General features: G+C 35.0%; 3 protein-coding genes across 6 annotated transcripts; 2 read left to right on the top strand and 1 right to left on the bottom strand.

Annotated features, from left to right (window-relative positions):
* The first annotated feature begins 1,801 nt into the window (after positions 1-1,801).
* Positions 1,802-7,051, top strand: LOC126712651 (protein FAR1-RELATED SEQUENCE 5-like). The gene is made up of 2 exons (XM_050412068.1): positions 1,802-4,331; positions 6,566-7,051. The coding sequence occupies exons 1-2, from the start codon at positions 2,196-2,198 to the stop codon at positions 6,728-6,730; spliced, it is 2,301 nt and encodes a 766-aa protein (XP_050268025.1). The 5' UTR covers positions 1,802-2,195; the 3' UTR covers positions 6,731-7,051.
* A 1,125-nt stretch (positions 7,052-8,176) lies between these two features.
* On the top strand, positions 8,177-10,257 carry LOC126712650 (cyclin-dependent kinase B2-2). The gene is made up of 8 exons (XM_050412067.1): positions 8,177-8,560; positions 8,741-8,882; positions 9,017-9,078; positions 9,182-9,293; positions 9,389-9,482; positions 9,576-9,645; positions 9,745-9,883; positions 9,978-10,257. Exons 1-8 carry the CDS (start codon positions 8,328-8,330, stop codon positions 10,068-10,070), a joined length of 945 nt encoding a protein of 314 aa, XP_050268024.1. The 5' UTR covers positions 8,177-8,327; the 3' UTR covers positions 10,071-10,257.
* A 424-nt stretch (positions 10,258-10,681) lies between these two features.
* LOC126712649 (protein PIN-LIKES 3-like) lies at positions 10,682-17,014 on the bottom strand. 4 transcript variants are annotated; one of them, XM_050412065.1, is made up of 12 exons: positions 16,839-17,014; positions 16,689-16,759; positions 15,962-16,136; positions 15,620-15,699; positions 15,369-15,493; positions 14,314-14,435; positions 13,668-13,919; positions 12,863-12,955; positions 12,119-12,219; positions 11,674-11,726; positions 11,384-11,569; positions 10,682-11,183 (listed from the first exon to the last, which is right to left on the bottom strand). In XM_050412065.1, the coding sequence occupies exons 3-12, from the start codon at positions 16,094-16,096 to the stop codon at positions 11,059-11,061; spliced, it is 1,272 nt and encodes a 423-aa protein (XP_050268022.1). In that variant the 5' UTR covers positions 16,097-16,136; positions 16,689-16,759; positions 16,839-17,014; the 3' UTR covers positions 10,682-11,058. The 4 variants fall into 4 exon arrangements, with proteins under 4 accessions (XP_050268022.1, XP_050268023.1, XP_050268021.1 ...); XM_050412066.1 differs by having other exon boundaries at positions 15,962-16,133; XM_050412064.1 differs by lacking the exon at positions 16,689-16,759.
* Positions 17,015-17,679: the final 665 nt, after the last annotated feature.

Genomic DNA, 17,679 nt, shown 5'->3' with positions numbered 1-17,679 from the left:
TAACTCTTGTTAATTGGTAATGCCTTCTTGTTAATTGTCATTACCAAGTATAATTTTTAATGGATAATAGTAATACCCTTGTTAATTGTCATTACCAGGTATAATTTTTAATGGATGTTAGTGGTGTCAAAGAATTTCCAATAGGCTCTCTAAAGTCATGCTTGGAGAGCAAACCCACAAAAATTAGCTCCAACAACCTCTCCAAAATTGTAAAAAATAGAATAGATTAGCTACTGTACTCCCCACACATAGAGAGTTACCGTTGCTCTCCAAATGAATTTTTATGATTATAATATTCAGTCCCCTCTCTCCACTAATTAAAATATTTAACCACTCTCTTTTTTGTGCACATTATGAATAAAGAATAAAGAAAGATTAAAGAATAATGAAAAAGTAATATTTAAATGTGATAGATAATGAATATAGAGTTAGTTAAAAAATGTATTTGAAAAAGTAGGAAAGTAAAACTATTTGCTCTCTAAATAGTGTGAAAATTTGACTAAATTGTTGGAGATGCTCTTATAATCGACTGCGTCCATCTCTTTATTTTTAGTTATGAGGTTGAATCCTCTTATTTATGCTTAAACCCAATATATATATATATATATATATCAGTTTTAATAACATCAATATCATTTTCTAAAACTTAAATAGTTTTAAAATCCATAACTTTGTACTTTAGTTAAGACTTTTCTATTGCTTATGTAAGTTTTTGAGATTTACACAATGGCAAATAAATAAAAATATTTTATCCATTTTTACTAAAGTTTTGTAGCTAAACTTGCATCTCTTTGTATTTTCAAGGAAGATGTTAAGGTTAAAATTCAAATACTTAATAAAAATAAAGTTTACTCACTTGCATATATATTATTCTATTTGCATTAATATATCCATATTGTGTTCCAAATGTTAGATTAGCTGAAAATAGCCTACTCAAAGTGGCTATAAGTCTTATTCCGTGTAATTCTTCCCCTGTTCTCCATGCAAAACATAGAAATTACCCTAATCAATTTCACCAACCTCTCAAAAGTAAAACAAATCTCACTATTGCACTAATGATCCCACACGAATCATGAGAAGAATTTAAGTAAGTTGGAAGCAATGAGTCAATGACTACATCAAGTAGTCCTTTTTTCTTTTCTTTTTTATAATTAAAAAAATATATATGAGAGAGAGTCGGCAGCTTAAGAAAAAATATTTTGTATTAAATAAAATCACGTCATTTGTATCAAAACTCAATAAATAAGAGACATGCTAAAATGACACTCATTAACAATCTATTTTAGGAAAGTTTTGACATCATTTTTATGGGAAATGAAAAAAACTGTTAAAATATTAATTGTTTTTTTTTCTTTTATCATAAAAACTTTCTTTAACTGGATTCTAAATTCGTTAACATTTTCCTAAAAGTAACTACCTATTCTTTCCTCTGTTTTTTTTTTTTTTTTTTTTGACGTTATTCTTTCCTCTGTTAGTAAGGTATTGAATTTTGATACGCATTTAATTCTAATTATTTCTCACGGTAGTGTAATCTTGAAGGATTAAGATCTGATACAATAGTGTAGATCTGATGCAATAGTATTGAAGGATGGAGAAGTAACTTTCAATCTCATCTCTTAAATATTCAGCAAAAAAAAAAAATCTCACCTCTTAAATAAGAAAATATTAAAAAAATATAAAAAGTTAAAGTTAAAAGTTAAAAATGTAAAAAAAAAAAAAAAAAAAAAATTAATTGAAGGAAATGGTGTAATTGCATGGTTTTAGCAATTGCAACCTGATCTTAATCCAGACTTGAGGACTGTAGTGTACTAGTGTCAGTGTGTGTAACAAAAAAGAAAGCTGTGTCGTGTGGCAGGAGATCAGTACTAGTCCTATGGAACAACAAAGTTTGATATCTTTCTCTCACACCCAAAACTTTTTCCCCAAACTGAAAACCCTCAACACCCCAATTTCCCTCCTCAACTGAACAAACCAGAGCTCTCTCTCTCACAAAAAACCCATTTTGTACAATCAATCTCTCTCTTCCTGGTATTGATAATCTGCAACTTTGGGCTCTCTATTCACTCCTGATCTCCCGGTCAGTTACTCTCTCTCTCTCTCTCTCTCTCTCTCTCTTACTTTCCAGCACCCACACTGTTTATTGCTATAAAAAGGTGATAATTTAATGGAAAAGTTAGAAACTTGTTAACCCAGTTATGGATTTTGAACCACTGAACATTGAAAATGAGGTTATGGAATTTGACGCTAGTGGTTCTATGGAAGATGACACTGCCACACTAGACTTAGAAAACCATGATGATGAGTATGAAAGAGATTACAATGGTGAGTCATTTGAGGGTTCTAATCCTAGTACGTCTAATGTGTTCTTGACCCACAATGGGGAAGAACCCAATCTTGAACCTTATGAGGGTATGGAATTTGATTCCGAACAGGCTGCACGCATTTTCTATAACTCGTATGCCCGACGTATTGGTTTTAGTACCCGGGTCAGTGTGTACCAGCGTTCACGCCGTGATGGCTCCATCATATGCCGTCAAATTGTGTGTTCCCGTGAAGGGTTTCGTCGTGAGGGAGGTGAAAATAGGTCTAAGAGACAGCGGACGGTTACTAGAGTTGGGTGTAAAGCGCAGATGACGGTGAAGAAGCAGAGTTCTGGGAAATGGGCTGTGTCAAAACTCGTGAAGGATCATAATCACGAGCTTGTGCCCCCCGATAAGGTGCATTGCCTCCGGTCACATAGGCATGTATCAGGCCCTGCTCGAAGCTTGATTGATACCCTTCAAGCAGCTGGGATGGGCCCTAGTGGGGTGATGTCTGTGTTGATCAAAGAATCTGGTGGAATTAACAATGTTGGTTTTACTAAAGTCGATTGCCAGAATTATATGAGTAGTAGCAGGCAAAGGAGTCTAGGGAGTGGGGGTCAGATTGTTTTTGACTATTTGAAGCAGATGCAGGCTGAGGATCCTGATTTCTTTTGTGCAGTCCAGGGTGATTTTGAAAATTTAACAGGAAACATTTTCTGGGCTGATCCAAATTCAAGAATGAATTATAATTACTTTGGAGACACTGTTACATTTGATACAACATATAGAACTAATCGTTACCGAGTTCCTTTTGCTCCATTTACAGGGTGGAACCATCATGGACAGCCTGTATTGTTTGGGTGTGCATTACTCCTTAATGAGTCAGAGTCCTCATTTGTTTGGCTATTCCAAACTTGGCTAGCTGCAATGTCTGGTCGCTTTCCCATCTCAATCACAACAGACCAAGACCGGATCATACGGGCAGCAGTTGTGCAAGTGTTTCCCGAAACCCGTCACCGATTTTGTAAATGGAATGTGTTAAGGGAAGCTCAAGAGAAATTGTCTGATGTGTATCACGCACGTCCTAATTTTGAAGTGGAATTCCAGAAGTGCATCAATTTGACAGAGACAAACAATGAGTTCGAGTCATGTTGGGAGTCCCTTCTTCAAAGATATGATCTTGGGGATAATGAATGGCTTCAGTCAATGTATAATGCTCGCCACCAATGGGTCCCAGTATATCTACGGGATACATTCTTTGGGGAGATGTCAATTAATCAAGGAAGTGATAACATAAACTCATACTTTGATGGCTATATAAATGCATCAACTAATGTTCAGGTGCTGATTAAGCAGTATGAAAAGGCAATTGCCAGTCGGTATGAAAAAGAAGTAAAGGCAGATTATGATACAATTAATACTTTACCAGTTCTAAAAACACCATCTCCCATGGAAAAACAAGCAGCAAATCTTTACACAAGGAAAATATTTATGATATTCCAAGAAGAATTGGTTGAAACTCTTGCTTATCCTGCAACTATAATTGATGATACAGGATCAGAAACTATGTACCGGGTGGCAAAATTTGGGGAAGACCACAAAACGCACTTTGTTAGGTTCAACATTTTTGAAAAGAAAGCCAGTTGTAGCTGTCAAATGTTTGAATTTGCAGGTATTATATGTAGGCATATATTAGCAGTATTTAGAGTAACCAATGTTTTGACACTTCCATCTCATTATATCTTGAAACGGTGGACAAGAAATGCAAAAAGTGGGGTTTTGTTGGATCAGTGCACTCTTGGATTGCCTAGTGATTCTCAAGAGTCATCTGCTGCTCGTTATGACAATCTACGACAAGAAGCTATCAAATATGTAGAAGAAGGGGCTGAATCTGTGCCTATTTATAATGTGGCGATGGCCGCTCTTCAAGAGGCTGCAAAGAAGGTTGCTGCTGCCAAGAAGCATGGTTCTGGGGTTCATCAGAGTGCGCTGGATAATGGGAGTCCACAGCTTCAGTCTTACTCCTTGGTATGTTATTTTCTCATAAAAGATATCCTCCCTTCATGGCCTCTGCATCATATCATCTTCTGATTTCCCCCCCTAGTAAACATGCTCTACTTAATTCACTGAGTCTTTTCTTCAGTAATCTTCCTCTTCCACAGGAATAAGAGCTTATTGATTGCTAGATAAAAATGCTGCTTTATTAGCATGAACCTTGGATATGTCCTAATACTGAACTGTATTATTATTTGTAAGGGGAGTTTATTCTCCACTTATGTTTCAAGAACTTCAGCGTTTGTGTCTATTGTTTATTCAAGGTCTGTAGACTGATGAAACCAGAACAGCTACAAACAAACATAAAAGTGCGGGTCCATTGCATGGATCTTGAGGGTTTAAAGATGAGACAAACTTTTTTTTTTATAGGTTTAAAGGTGAAACAAACTAAAACTAAGTTATAAAAAAAATCCCCCACCCGGGGTGCCTCAGCAGTAAGGGAGAGTGCCTGGACTAACTGTAAACCTAGAAATCTCTGGTTCAACTCCTAACTGAGATATTTTGCAATTTACCCGATGCCTGCTTAGTGGCGGTGTGTAGACATTCGGGGTTTGCCCCTCAGGGGTGGTCTCACTGCCCCATACCTTGAGGGGGTTCCTTGTCATAAAAATAATAATAAGGAAAAAAAAAAAAGAAAAAAAAAAGGAAAAGGTTATAGAGAGCAGTATTCTAAGTTGTCACATGTTCTACTGAATATCTGAATGTTATCTCCTGACTAAAAGTTAGATTTGAGGTTAGAAAGTCCTAATACTGAACCGTATTATTATTTGTTAGGGTACTTTGTTCTCTACTTATCTTTCAAGAACTTCATCATTTGTATTTGTTGTCTATTGAAGGTCTGTAGATGTCTTTATGTGGGTTGATGAAACCAGAATGGCTACAAACAAACATAAAAGTGAGGACAAACTAAAACTAAAGTTATAGGGAGCAATATTCTAAGCTGTCGCATATTCTACTGAATATGCGAATGTAATCTCTTGACTAAAAGTTAGACTTAGATTATGAGATTAGAAAAAAACTGCATCAAGAAAATCGGCTATTTCTATTATAGGATCAGCAGCAGGCAATCAAGAAGTTTTGTATTCTTTGAACTCTAGGTATATCTTACTCTATGTATCTGTTTGAGTTTTCTTTTGAAGCTTTGCTTCTGCCTATTATTAGCATAACAGCAGATAAGCAACCCCAGCATAGGAAAAACCTTTTCTTTCTTCTTGACATTGTTGCTTAACAATGCTAGAAGATGTGCCGTTCATGGATAATGCATTCCCTCTGGTATTATCTTTTTACTCTTTACATGTAACACTTGATTCATATGAAGGAAGGAATCCTTGGCTGTATGTTATGCTACAACAATTTACTCTTAGGGGAAAATTTATTTGCTGAAAGGTTTTCTTCTCCAGGTGGGTCTGATTTGGACCTGACTTTACTTTATCCTTCACACTTCAAAGACACTGCTCACCAAAACTTGGGGCATTATTGAATAGGTTCTTGTGAGATATATGCTGTCAATCATTATAAAGTATCTATGTTTTAAATAACCTATGAGAGAGAAATTAAAAAGATTACTTGATATACACTATGGTATTGAACATGTTCCTGTCAATGAGGAGTGGATTAGGTCATTTTGGAGTTGGAAGTGTGGTTTGAGTACTTGGATGGGTTTCGGGGAGAAGTGGGGGAGATGGATGACCTAATCCACTCCAAAATGACCAGAGTTGGTCTTTTCTGTTCTCTTGACTGTTGCTATTCATTTATATCTCTGTTGAAAAGACCAACTCTGGTATAAAATCTCTTGTTATTTGTATAATAAATGTGCTTATCATGAGGATTTGACTTCATTGGTATGAGACTTGTAGAACTGATCGAGTTCATTTGACTGTCAAATAAGATGCTCAAACCTCAATTTTCAAACTCAAATGAACTTTTCAATATTAAACAAAAAATGTGAACCAGAAAAAAGGCATAGTCTGTTGGCCAAGTCTCAGCTAACGAACAGGAGTCTAGAAGATTGTCCAATAAACATACACACTGAATCTTCAAAAATCAACTCGTATTATACCTCTTCAATAATTTGTATTTTGGAGCTGTTTGTGTGCAAAAAGTGGCTTTCTTCATTCTGGTTCTTTTATGCATTTAATTTGTTTCTTATATGTGCACCTGTGTCTCAATTTAAATTAATTTATAGTCTTTTTGTTTCCCTTATGTAGGATCAGGACAAGGAAATTCAGGCATTGACTGCTGAGTTGGAGAATGCAAGTCAGCAATGTGAAGCATATCGAGCAAAACTGTCAGCTGTTTTGAAAAACTTGGAAGAACAGAAGTTAAAGATATCAGTTAAGGTTCAGAATGTGAGGCTCAATCTAAGAAGTTAACTTTTCCGGTTGGTGATGGGCTGGTGGCGCCATTTCCATCATCTTTCATGTAAAATACATGTAGCAACTGAAAAGCTGTCGTAGAAGACTGTAAAATACATCTAGGAAGGGTGCACGCACTTAGTGCTCATTGTTAACATATTTGTTTAGTAACTAAAAAGAGGATATAAAATTTTTCCCCCTAGTTTAGGATGGTCATAAACTATGTGGACTTATATTTGGACGTGACCATAGAATAGTTTCTGTAGTGGGTGGTGGTGAAAGTCGAATAAACTTTGATGCGCTTTTATAATTTAGTGATCAGTTCCTTTGTTCTTGTAATTTTGGTGATGCTCTAACAAATGGGGAATTTCAGGTGGAGTTCATTAACTTAGAGGTAGAATACCAAACAATTTTTCGATCTCTGGAATAGGTATTGGCGTTATTGCTGCTTGTTATGTTTCAATGTGTGCACTTACAGCCAAGCTTTCGGGTATAAAAAATTTCAAGTCCGATTGTATAATGGCGCATTTCAATGGAGAGATAGGGACAAAAGGAGAGAAAAAAGTGAGAGTAGCCATAAAGTAGTAAAAATAGTGTACTAGGGCACCTTCCCTCTCTTCCATTCTTTCCCTATTTTGACCTTAAGGTGAGAGTCTAGTGGTTAAACACTTCGTATGCCTTACCTTAGTATTTGGGTTTAATACTGAATTAGCAAAGGCCATTCTAGCACGGAGGTTTAAATTGTCAAGGTGGAAAGTGACTTACTTTTAGGATTATAGATTTGGGTTTATTTTCCTATGATTTAAATGAGGGAAAGATAAGAGGAAAAGAGAATAAAAAATGACTAAAAATAGAATGTATTAATTTTGGTATATTTGTTACGAGCAAGATTTAGGTACAATACTTAGGTACTGTTCCTTAAATTCTTCTTTTAAGATTCTACCATGTGACTTTTCTCTCATGAATAGAAGTGTATTTTTTAAATTAAGTAGCCATATAGTAGAATTTTAAGAAGAGAACTTAAAGAACAACATATAAGATACTATACATAAGTTTTGTCCATTTATTACCATGTATTCACACCTTTGAAATGATAGAACTCCTTAAAAATCATTTTTCACAAAAATTCATTTTTATTTTGCTTCAAATATTGTAGTGAATTTTTTTTTTTTATATAATTAATAAATAAGGTAGTTTTTTTTTCATGGGCTTGAAAATACTCCATTTGTGATTTATTTTCAGTATTAATAATGATGGGCCGTTCCCATAAAAAAAAATGATGGGCCGTCCGTCCAGTTGTACCCAACCAATTAAAAAAGGAGCACAAGCCCATAAAAGCTTAATATATTATATTGTAGAAAATACGAGTAGTGAATAGTGATCTGATCTGGACAAATTTTCATTTTGAAATTCAAAAAAAAAGTATCCGTTGAGCAACGATCAGAACTCCCACTCCATTCTCCACGCCCCTACACCCAACCCTACCTTTTTCCCCCAAACCGTTATAAATATCGAAATCCCTCACTTTAAGCCCCCTGTACGAACATTTTACATTTTGAAAAAAACAAAGAGAGAGAGAGCGTTAGAGAGAGAAAGAAAACAAGAGAAAGGAAAAATGGAGAAAGCTGGTGTGACTCGTGCGGTGTCGGCAATGGAGGCGTTCGAGAAGCTAGAGAAAGTAGGAGAAGGGACGTACGGGAAGGTGTACAGAGCGAGAGAGAGAGCCACTGGCAGAATCGTAGCCCTCAAGAAAACTCGCCTCCACGAAGACGAAGAAGGCGTCCCTCCCACCACTCTTCGCGAGGTCTCCATTCTCCGCATGCTCTCTCGCGATCCCCATGTCGTCAGGTTCCAATTTTCAAATTCTAGGGTTTTTTTTTTTGTTTGGATTCTTGGTTTCTTGAATTTCTTTTCTTTCTTGTCAGATTTCTAGGATTTTATTTTTTTTTTAGATTTTTAGATCCTTCAATTTTATTAAAGATTGAAAAAGATTGTGTTTTAAAATTTTTAATTTTGGTGATGAAAAAGGTTGATGGATGTGAAACAAGGTCAGAATAAAGAAGGAAAGACAGTACTGTACTTGGTGTTTGAGTATATGGACACTGATCTCAAGAAATTCATTCGGAGTTTCCGTCAATCTGGAGAGGACATTCCTGCTAATACTGTTAAGGTTAATTATTGTTAATTTTACATTTGAAGACTCTTTTGTGATTTTTCATAGTTGTTTTTCTATCGAAGTCTGTGTTCTTAATTATTCTATTTACAAAAATGAAAATGTTTGGGGATTTTGTTTTTTCAATGCAGTGTTTAATGTTCCAACTCTGCAAGGGTGTTGCCTTTTGCCACGGTCATGGAATCTTACACAGGTAATTATTTTCCTTCAATTTCATCTGAAACAATTCAATCTCAAATGGGGTTTATTTTGTTTGGGTAATTAATTAGAATCAACTGTGTTTTTGTGATGATCAGGGATCTGAAACCCCACAATCTGTTGATGGACCGAAAGACGATGATGCTTAAGATTGCAGATCTTGGACTAGCTCGAGCATTTACTGTGCCAATTAAGAAGTATACCCATGAGGTAAAAAAATTGTGACAATCATGCTTATTTATGTTTGTTCTTTATGCTTGATTAACAAGTAATTAAGCAAACTTTTGTGTCATGGCTGTTCTTAGATATTGACTCTGTGGTATAGAGCTCCTGAGGTCCTTCTGGGTTCGACCCATTACTCTACTGCTGTAGATATGTGGTCTGTTGCTTGTATATTTGGTACACATCCCTACTCCATGAATTTGTTGATTACCAAATTATATCACATTTGCTTAATGTGTGATTAATTAATCTTTTTTGTCTGAATTGTAGCTGAACTTGTCACAAAGCAAGCACTCTTCCCAGGAGATTCTGAACTGCAACAGCTCCTTCATATATTCAGGTTCAGTAAAGACAACAACAATTCATTTCTAATGGCCTCCCTGGTTTCTATATAATGATGTGTCCTCACAATTTTTCTTTTTTCTGGTTTCTAATGCAGGTTACTAGGTACTCCAAATGAAGAAGTGTGGCCTGGGGTCAGCAAACTAATGAATTGGCATGAGTACCCTCAATGGAGCCCTCAAAATCTGTCAACATCTGTGCCTAACTTGGATAAGGATGGACTCGATCTGCTAGCAGTAAGTTGGTTGCTCATAATTTGGCGTTGGCTTAAATTTAAAATGTTTATTTTTATATGATGATTGACACTCGCTTGACACTTGTGTTTTGCAGCAAATGTTGCAGTATGAGCCCTCAAAGCGGATCTCAGCAAAGAAAGCTATGGAACATCCTTACTTTGATGATCTGAACAAGGACTCTCTCTGAACAGAGCTATGTGGATGAGAAATCTTATTTTGGCTTGTAACAGAAGTTCTGTAGCAAATTGTATCTGCTTCCCTCAAGCATACTTCAAGTCATGTTAATTGTGTTTGTAGCACAAAGAATCTGTTCTAGACAATTGCTCAACCTTGCTTATGCAATTCTAATGACAATATGGTCTGCTTATATATTAGTCCTTCAAATTACAGTTATTTACTGTTCAGATTACAGTTATAATCCACACTATGCGCGAGTACGTCAATTGACGTTTGTTGAGGATCCATAATCGATCCTAAAATTTTTGGGATTAAGGCTTGGTTGAGGTGTTGTGAATTTTGATGGTAAAGCAAGTTTTAGTTAATTATTTTAGTGCATGTTGTATTCATATTGACAGTTACAAAAACAAAATTGGCATTTTTGAAAGACAAAAAAAACTTTGTGCAAACTAATAATGGCTTTTATTTTATCTAAGTGGAAGGAAGACAATTTGTTAACTAAATTTTGTACAGCTAAAAGCTATTGATAAATGTAGATTCAATATTATCTTGTGTGGGGTGGGGGGGGGTAAGAAATTAGTTGCGTAATTTTAATCCAGAAAACTGACAATACACAAAATGTGACTAAAAGATTAAAAATATTAAGTTGAAATCACCTACTGAGCAGATATTAAATCACCTAAATCACACAGTGGTACACAAGTTTGCTTTTCTTTTTTAATGCTAATAACTGTTAACTTTCTTAAGCATGAAACCATTAAGGAAACAGCGGGCTATACTTAACTTTCTCTTGACTTTTTTTTCTTCTATACTCAAAATACATTAATTGAATGTGAATATCAAATACTGTATGAGACAATACTTTCAAAATTTTGTGGAACTACAAGGGGTGTCAATCAAATCTGCTTTGAACACGCAGCTGTCTCTCTGAATTAAAAATCTGCTGCAAATCTGCAATTCCTGGATGTGGAAGTCATTTTAATGAAAGCTGTGAGACTTCAAGACACAAGCCACATGAAGAAGGTTGACCAAACAGTAAGTGACACTGAAGCCAAGGAATAAGTCCACAGCAGGATTACAGAACATTCACTCTCTCCGGTTCCAAACAATTGAGTGATAACTCCTGCCATTCAAGGATGTCAAAAATCAAATATGGGAACAAAGCAGCCAGTCAACTAAGTAATTTTAGAAAATTCCATTTCCAACTAAGCTTTTAACAGATTGTGCCATTTTTAATATGTAATGGTGGATTCTCTACTTTTAAGTCCCAAAAAAACTGTAAAATTGTTGGGAAGCTCTATCTGAATATGGAGATATTGGTACCTATGTTCATAGCAGGAGGGACTGCATATTGGAGCAGAAGAATAAACTGATACAATGGATCAGAATGCACCAAACCAATTCGATGTGCACCTCTAATGATGAGAATCCCTGTCAGAGGCAGAGCTATATAACGAACAACTACAATGCCAAAGATGAGGGATTTACTAATTCCTGACCCATGCAAACCTGAAGAAAAAATAAACCAATATCAATTACAACTTTACTATTGCCAATGAGAACGAAGTTCCGATGAAAGTTACACTAATCTTCATATCAGTTATTAGTATTACCTCTGAGAAGATTTCCACCTACTATTAGAGTGAGAGCTGGGATGGCTCCATCACTGCAGTTATAGATTAATTCAGAAGCTTAGCAAAAGGGAGAAGTAATATCAAAAAATTTCTCATTACAGAAAGTAACTATGTAAATACAACGAGCCAATTAATTGCAGAGAAAATCCAAGTTAATGTGTGATATGATGCAAATAGTTTGTGTAGGCCATAGAGTTAGCAACTTAGTGTAGCAAGAACTTTCAAAATGACATATAAAACCATTATATTTGAGGATTGAGATTTGAGAGTGCACATTATATAAATGATATGTGCTAAGTTCTACAAACAGATGAAGACCATTCAATCTACCGACACTAGTGGTTATCTATTATCCTGCATCCCGAAACAAAATCATGACCAATTTATTTAGAGTTTAATAGATTTTTTTTCTTAAGTCTTACACCTCAACAAGGAAGCAGAGTCTTGGATCACACGAAGAGGGGCAACTTCACCAATGAATAACTTTCGGATCTCAGGGATGAGTCCAATTGTGAACCCAACAATCTACACAAGAAAAGTGCATGAGGTTAGTCAACATATCAATAAATTATCAAAAGCAAATATTCAGAAGCCACCATAGCAAGAAAACCAATCAACACTAGCCAAATCATAAAGAAGTCATGGCCAGGGTGGACAGGCTTGGGCACTTAAGAATGGAGTCCTGTTTTCTTGTTCAATTTGGGGGGAAAGTGGCTTCAGACATGATCCTGGTTCTAATTCCAAACTCAAATACATTCAGTTTGAACTAGGATGTTGCACATGGCTTGTTTCTCTAAAAAATTGAAATTTTATTCTATAAAAAGCAAGAACCATAATAGATCTCCTTCACCAAGTTGTACAACTCATTCTTGTGTAAAAATGCAAGGGGCATCCTCCAAGGAGGATAAAGTTAGATTTGATCGTGACAGGCTCATTTAGGACTGGACCTACCCTAATGAAATGGTGCTAAAAGTACATCAAGAGGAATGAAATGACGTTGATAAGTTGAGATCATACCACTCCTGTGGTTGAAGGGGAAAATATTGTCTTCATATAAAATTTAGTCAATATCATGACAGGTTCATTAGGACTATACCTACCTAATCAAAGAGTGCTAAAACGTACATCAAAAGGGATGAGATGACAACAATAAGCTAAAAGATCATACCGCTCCAGTTGTTGAAGGTGCAAATATTGCCTTCAGATTAATCTTTTTAAACAGCTTTGTTAACTTTTGCTTTATTTTATCTGCAATTGCAACCTGCAATGGAATAAATATTGAGATTTCAGAATGCTGCTTTCACTGAAGAGGAACAAATATGATAGCATAGTTTTATCAAATCACAGGCAGTGTGAAGTATTTACTAGATCTAGCACAACGAATCAAATAAAAAAAATCATATAGACAACTTTATACGTCAACTACTTGGGGATAAAGTTATAAAAGAAAATCATTGTTATGATGAAACTTTTCTTAGAAAAAAATCGATCTCATCATAGGCTGCCAACATGGCTTCCTGACTGAGTCAGGTGATCTAATTATACAATTGACACTGTCAATACCAGAAAATACTTACCAAAAGAAAAAAGAAATAGACATGTTTCCACATTATATAACTAAATAGAAGTAAAGCTCTCTAGTCATTAAAAAAAAAATAGAAAAAGAAATCCACCTGTAAATAGTCATTACCAGGTAAATCTTTATTTAGAATTATTTCAGTGAGATTAAAAAAATCCAAATCAAAATTAGGTTCTGAAACTGTAGTAGTGAAGGGATATACACTCTCATGCCTCTCTCACAGTTTTGCACAAGAATTCCTTAAATTAGGTTCTGAAACAGTTTTGGCGAGCTTTGCAGTGAAAATGAAATAATGGTAAAGAAAAGTCATATATAACACCCCACTAGAAGATAATATAAGAAGTATTTCACAGAGAAAGCATAGAATTCATCATAAATATGATGCTGGAGCAACCTCAGATTTCGTTACAGTTCTAGCGCAGGGCAGTGAATGTTGCTCTTCATGGTCCTCAGTTATCGAGTACTCCTTGGGGACCTCACATATCGAGTATTCCTTGGTGGAAGAAAGTAGTGGCTCCGTGCAACTCCCCAGGTCTGAGGTGGAGGATTCTCTAGAGATGTCCTTTCCTCTGGATTCTATGGTGATTCTCCTTGAAGATAGCCGAACAATGTTATACACGTAAGACCACAAATAAATGGCTCCTATCTGAAATATCACAACAAACAATTCCAATATATAAAATATGTGGAAATTAGTCTATCATAGTCAAACAGGGCAAGATGTACTGGAACAAAGTCACAAATTACACATACATTAGGACAAGCAAATTTGAAGCAAAGGAGAAATTGTACATAATAAATATGATTATTCACAACCAGATTTAAATATTGTTTCCTCAGGAGATACCAACCACAACCCATCCAAGAGCTGGCCTATGTGTACTGAATTAAAGGTGGTTATTATATAGTAAAAGTGCTTATAAACACCTTGTAATTTCAAGAAGCAAGAATAGCTAAAATCCTTCTCCCTCGAATTCCATGAAGATTAAAAAGAACCTTCAGTCCAAAATGATATATGAAGCAAATGAAAAGATACATACTGCCATTGAAAGTGAAACATAAGCCATTCCATACGTATGACAGACATCAGGAGCTCCAAATGGCCCTCCTTTTTCTTTGCAAATAGCTGGGATCATAATGAGAAGAATGTTCCCCAAATTTCCTGTTTTTATAAGGAAAAAAAATGTTTGTCAATGATTTACAAAGTGGTATATATTTAGTCAGACAAACATTGGAGCATTTTTTGAAGATTTTATACAGTGTTTTCTTGAAGCAGCTAATGCAGCTGTGTTTCATACCAAAGAAAAGAATTTGGGAAACAATTTATGCAAATAGGAATATATCTTGTTTATTGCTTGTTTTCAAGGTAAGCAGCTGTTACAATCCCAATATCCATGGTCAAACTAACCCATCATTTCTGCAATGAGCCAATGGTAAGTAAAGTTCATAAGCCTTCACAAGCTATTGTAGTGATCCAGTTTTTGACAGTCAGCACCAATGCCCCTCTCCAATACGCAATTGGCCAACTAGAGTTATAATAGAAAAAATTATTAAAGCAGCTTGAAAAGCAGTAGCAAGACATCTAACTTTTGTTAGGACAAAGAGCTTCCTGAAGTCCCTTCCCTTTAATAAGAAAGTCCTTGTACACAAGTGACAGAACGACATCCTTAATAATTACATTTTGTCACCATCAGCAATTGCCAATATATTTTTCCTTCACTCTAGCTTATTGCGTGAAAAATATTGTTTCACTTCTACAGCAAAAATGAGGCTGATAGATTAAGTTTTTGCTATGGTGAAAACATTAACTCTCAATTCTGGTGAAACAAACAGTTAGTGGTCTTAGTCTTCTCCTTGGTATCTTTCAGCACATAGGCGACATTCAGAAGGGGAAACAACAAACTTGTAAGAAATTATCCATGGCAGAAGTAATAATCAATTTGATGATGGGATGGACAATGCTACTTTATTTTCTTTCTATTTGAGCCCACGTAACCGTTTAAGCTATACTTTCTAAACTATATTTAGTTGCATTTAACATAGAAGTTGAAGCAATCTTTTCGAATACAAGTTAGGATCTTTTATATATGTTTACCTGCAGCACAACAACCCACTACAAGACCTCTCAGGTGTGGAGGGGTTCTTGTAATTATGACAAGAATCCATCCAAGAACTGAGCCAATAATAAATGTGATGAGGATATTGATTGGCATGAACCACCTACACATTCAATCAAATTTACTTCAAAATACTATAATTCTGATACTAAAAGGGAGTCGAATATTTCCCAGGGAAAGCTTTGGTATTGATTAAATGAATTGATGCAGTGATTAGAGTGTAACTCACAACTTAAGCATGCTCTCGCTTGTTATTGTTTTAGCAAGGTTGGTGGACACAAGGGCTGGATTGAATACATAAAATACTACCTGTTAAACAAACAAAAAAAAAAACAAAAAACCTACTAAGGAACTGAGCAGTGCATTGGATAATCAGAATGTATGTCTCACCATTTCTACAGCTTGATTTGATAATGCTTAAAAAATGACATAAAACATAAATAAGTACCTTTCCTTTTTGTTATCCCAAAACAAAATCAAAATTAAATGTTCAGATGTATAATTTTTCAATAACATTTCTTACATATGTTACAAGCACAACTAACATGAACTGAATAAATCAACAACTCACAGTATTTAAATGCTTCCTAGCATCTTCCCCCAAGATATCAACGCTTTCTAGGGCAAGATAAGACCCTAGTGCGGTTAACAACAGCGTTTTCAACACCGGAATTGATGCAGTGATGAAGAGCTCCAAAAGGCCCATGTTGAGATCTCTTCACAACTCTGAAAATGACCTTCACCTGCTATATATATATATATATATATATATAAAGTCAACATTATGAAAAATGCCTTGGTAGTTTAAATTATATCTGAAATATGCTGTCAGAAACTGAATAATGGGGCATAACACAACGTTGGCATTGTTAATCTTAAACAGAACAGCCATAAAAAACAAAACAAAATGCCATTCCTACAAATTAAACGCTACAAGCAGATGCCATAAAAAACAGAACAGATTAATGAGTGAATCACTTGATTCACATGGCACTCTTTCCACTATTTCAAAATTTTCTATACAAAAGAATTCTCTTAAGATTTTCTTGCCACGCTTTTATGAAACAGAACTGTATATTTGCACCAAATATATCACAAGAAGTCAAGAACATGTATGAATTATGATTTATGTTTGACAGCCGTGAAACATTCATTAAACTATTGTTAAAGATTAAACAACTCCCACCCAAGACATGTGTAAAGGTTAAAAAAAAGAAAATGATTACTGACATTGAAAAAGTTAAATGTTATACATTCATTTAACCTGAACCCATATATGTTCAGCTTCAGGAGCTTACATAAAAGAATGGTTGAACAAAGCTAATAAGAGCTGGCACCAAAAGTCGTTCTGAATCAAAAAACTTTTTTTCTGAATTTCCAAACAAGAAAGATTCAGAAAAGTTTGCTGTCATATGACACAGAAACTGTAAACCATGAACAGAACACACCTTCAAAATGTCAAGAGACCCTCCTCTTCCTCCGTGTCAATCGACCCTATTTTTCTCCCATGCAATGAACCCCCACGTGTGTGAAGAACTCAATGAAGCCAATTCCTACGCCTTATTAACTTTACTTTTCATGAATGTATTTAAGAAAAAAAAGGTAGACATGACACATTGACACATAAGACGAGGGAGCCTAGCTGTATTTAAATGTCTATCTGATTCACAATTTTAAATAATGAAAAAAAATATTGATTAAAATTGTAATATTAATTTGGATATGACGGCTGTCCTTAAAACAATTATTAATAAATTATTTTAAGAAAGTCTTTATATCACTTTTATAAGAAGTGGAAAAAGCTATCAAAATATATATATATATATATATATATTCTTTCCTATAAAAGCTTTCTTAAAATATTTCACTAATAAATACCTCTAGAATATTCGTTAAGGTTCCCAATTTTTGAACCATAAAAAATATAGAATGAATACGTGTTGACACATAAACAAAAACAAAGACTTATCTCTCTCACCCAATAACTCGTAGGAAGTAGTAGCAAAGTCCAAGACCAAAATGAACTCCGAAAAGCAAGTGGTAGATGAATGATCTCATATGTGTGTATGTGTTGTCTAGTTTATAAATGGCAAACAATGTCACGAATGACAACAAATAAGAGACGCGTAAAAAGTTTGTAACATGATGGGCATCTGTTTTTTATGTTTTCAGCGGAGCAAATTAATTAGAGAGAAGCCGCCTACTTTCTAGTTGCCATTTGCGACCGCTGACTCACACCATGCTCTCTATTCTTTTTCACATACAAGGAGATATTTTTAAAAACATTTT

The sequence above is a fragment of the Quercus robur genome, chromosome 2, assembly GCF_932294415.1.
Source record: "Quercus robur chromosome 2, dhQueRobu3.1, whole genome shotgun sequence".
Classification (NCBI taxonomy): domain Eukaryota; kingdom Viridiplantae; phylum Streptophyta; class Magnoliopsida; order Fagales; family Fagaceae; genus Quercus; species Quercus robur.
This window is presented reverse-complemented; position numbering and strand designations above follow the sequence as displayed.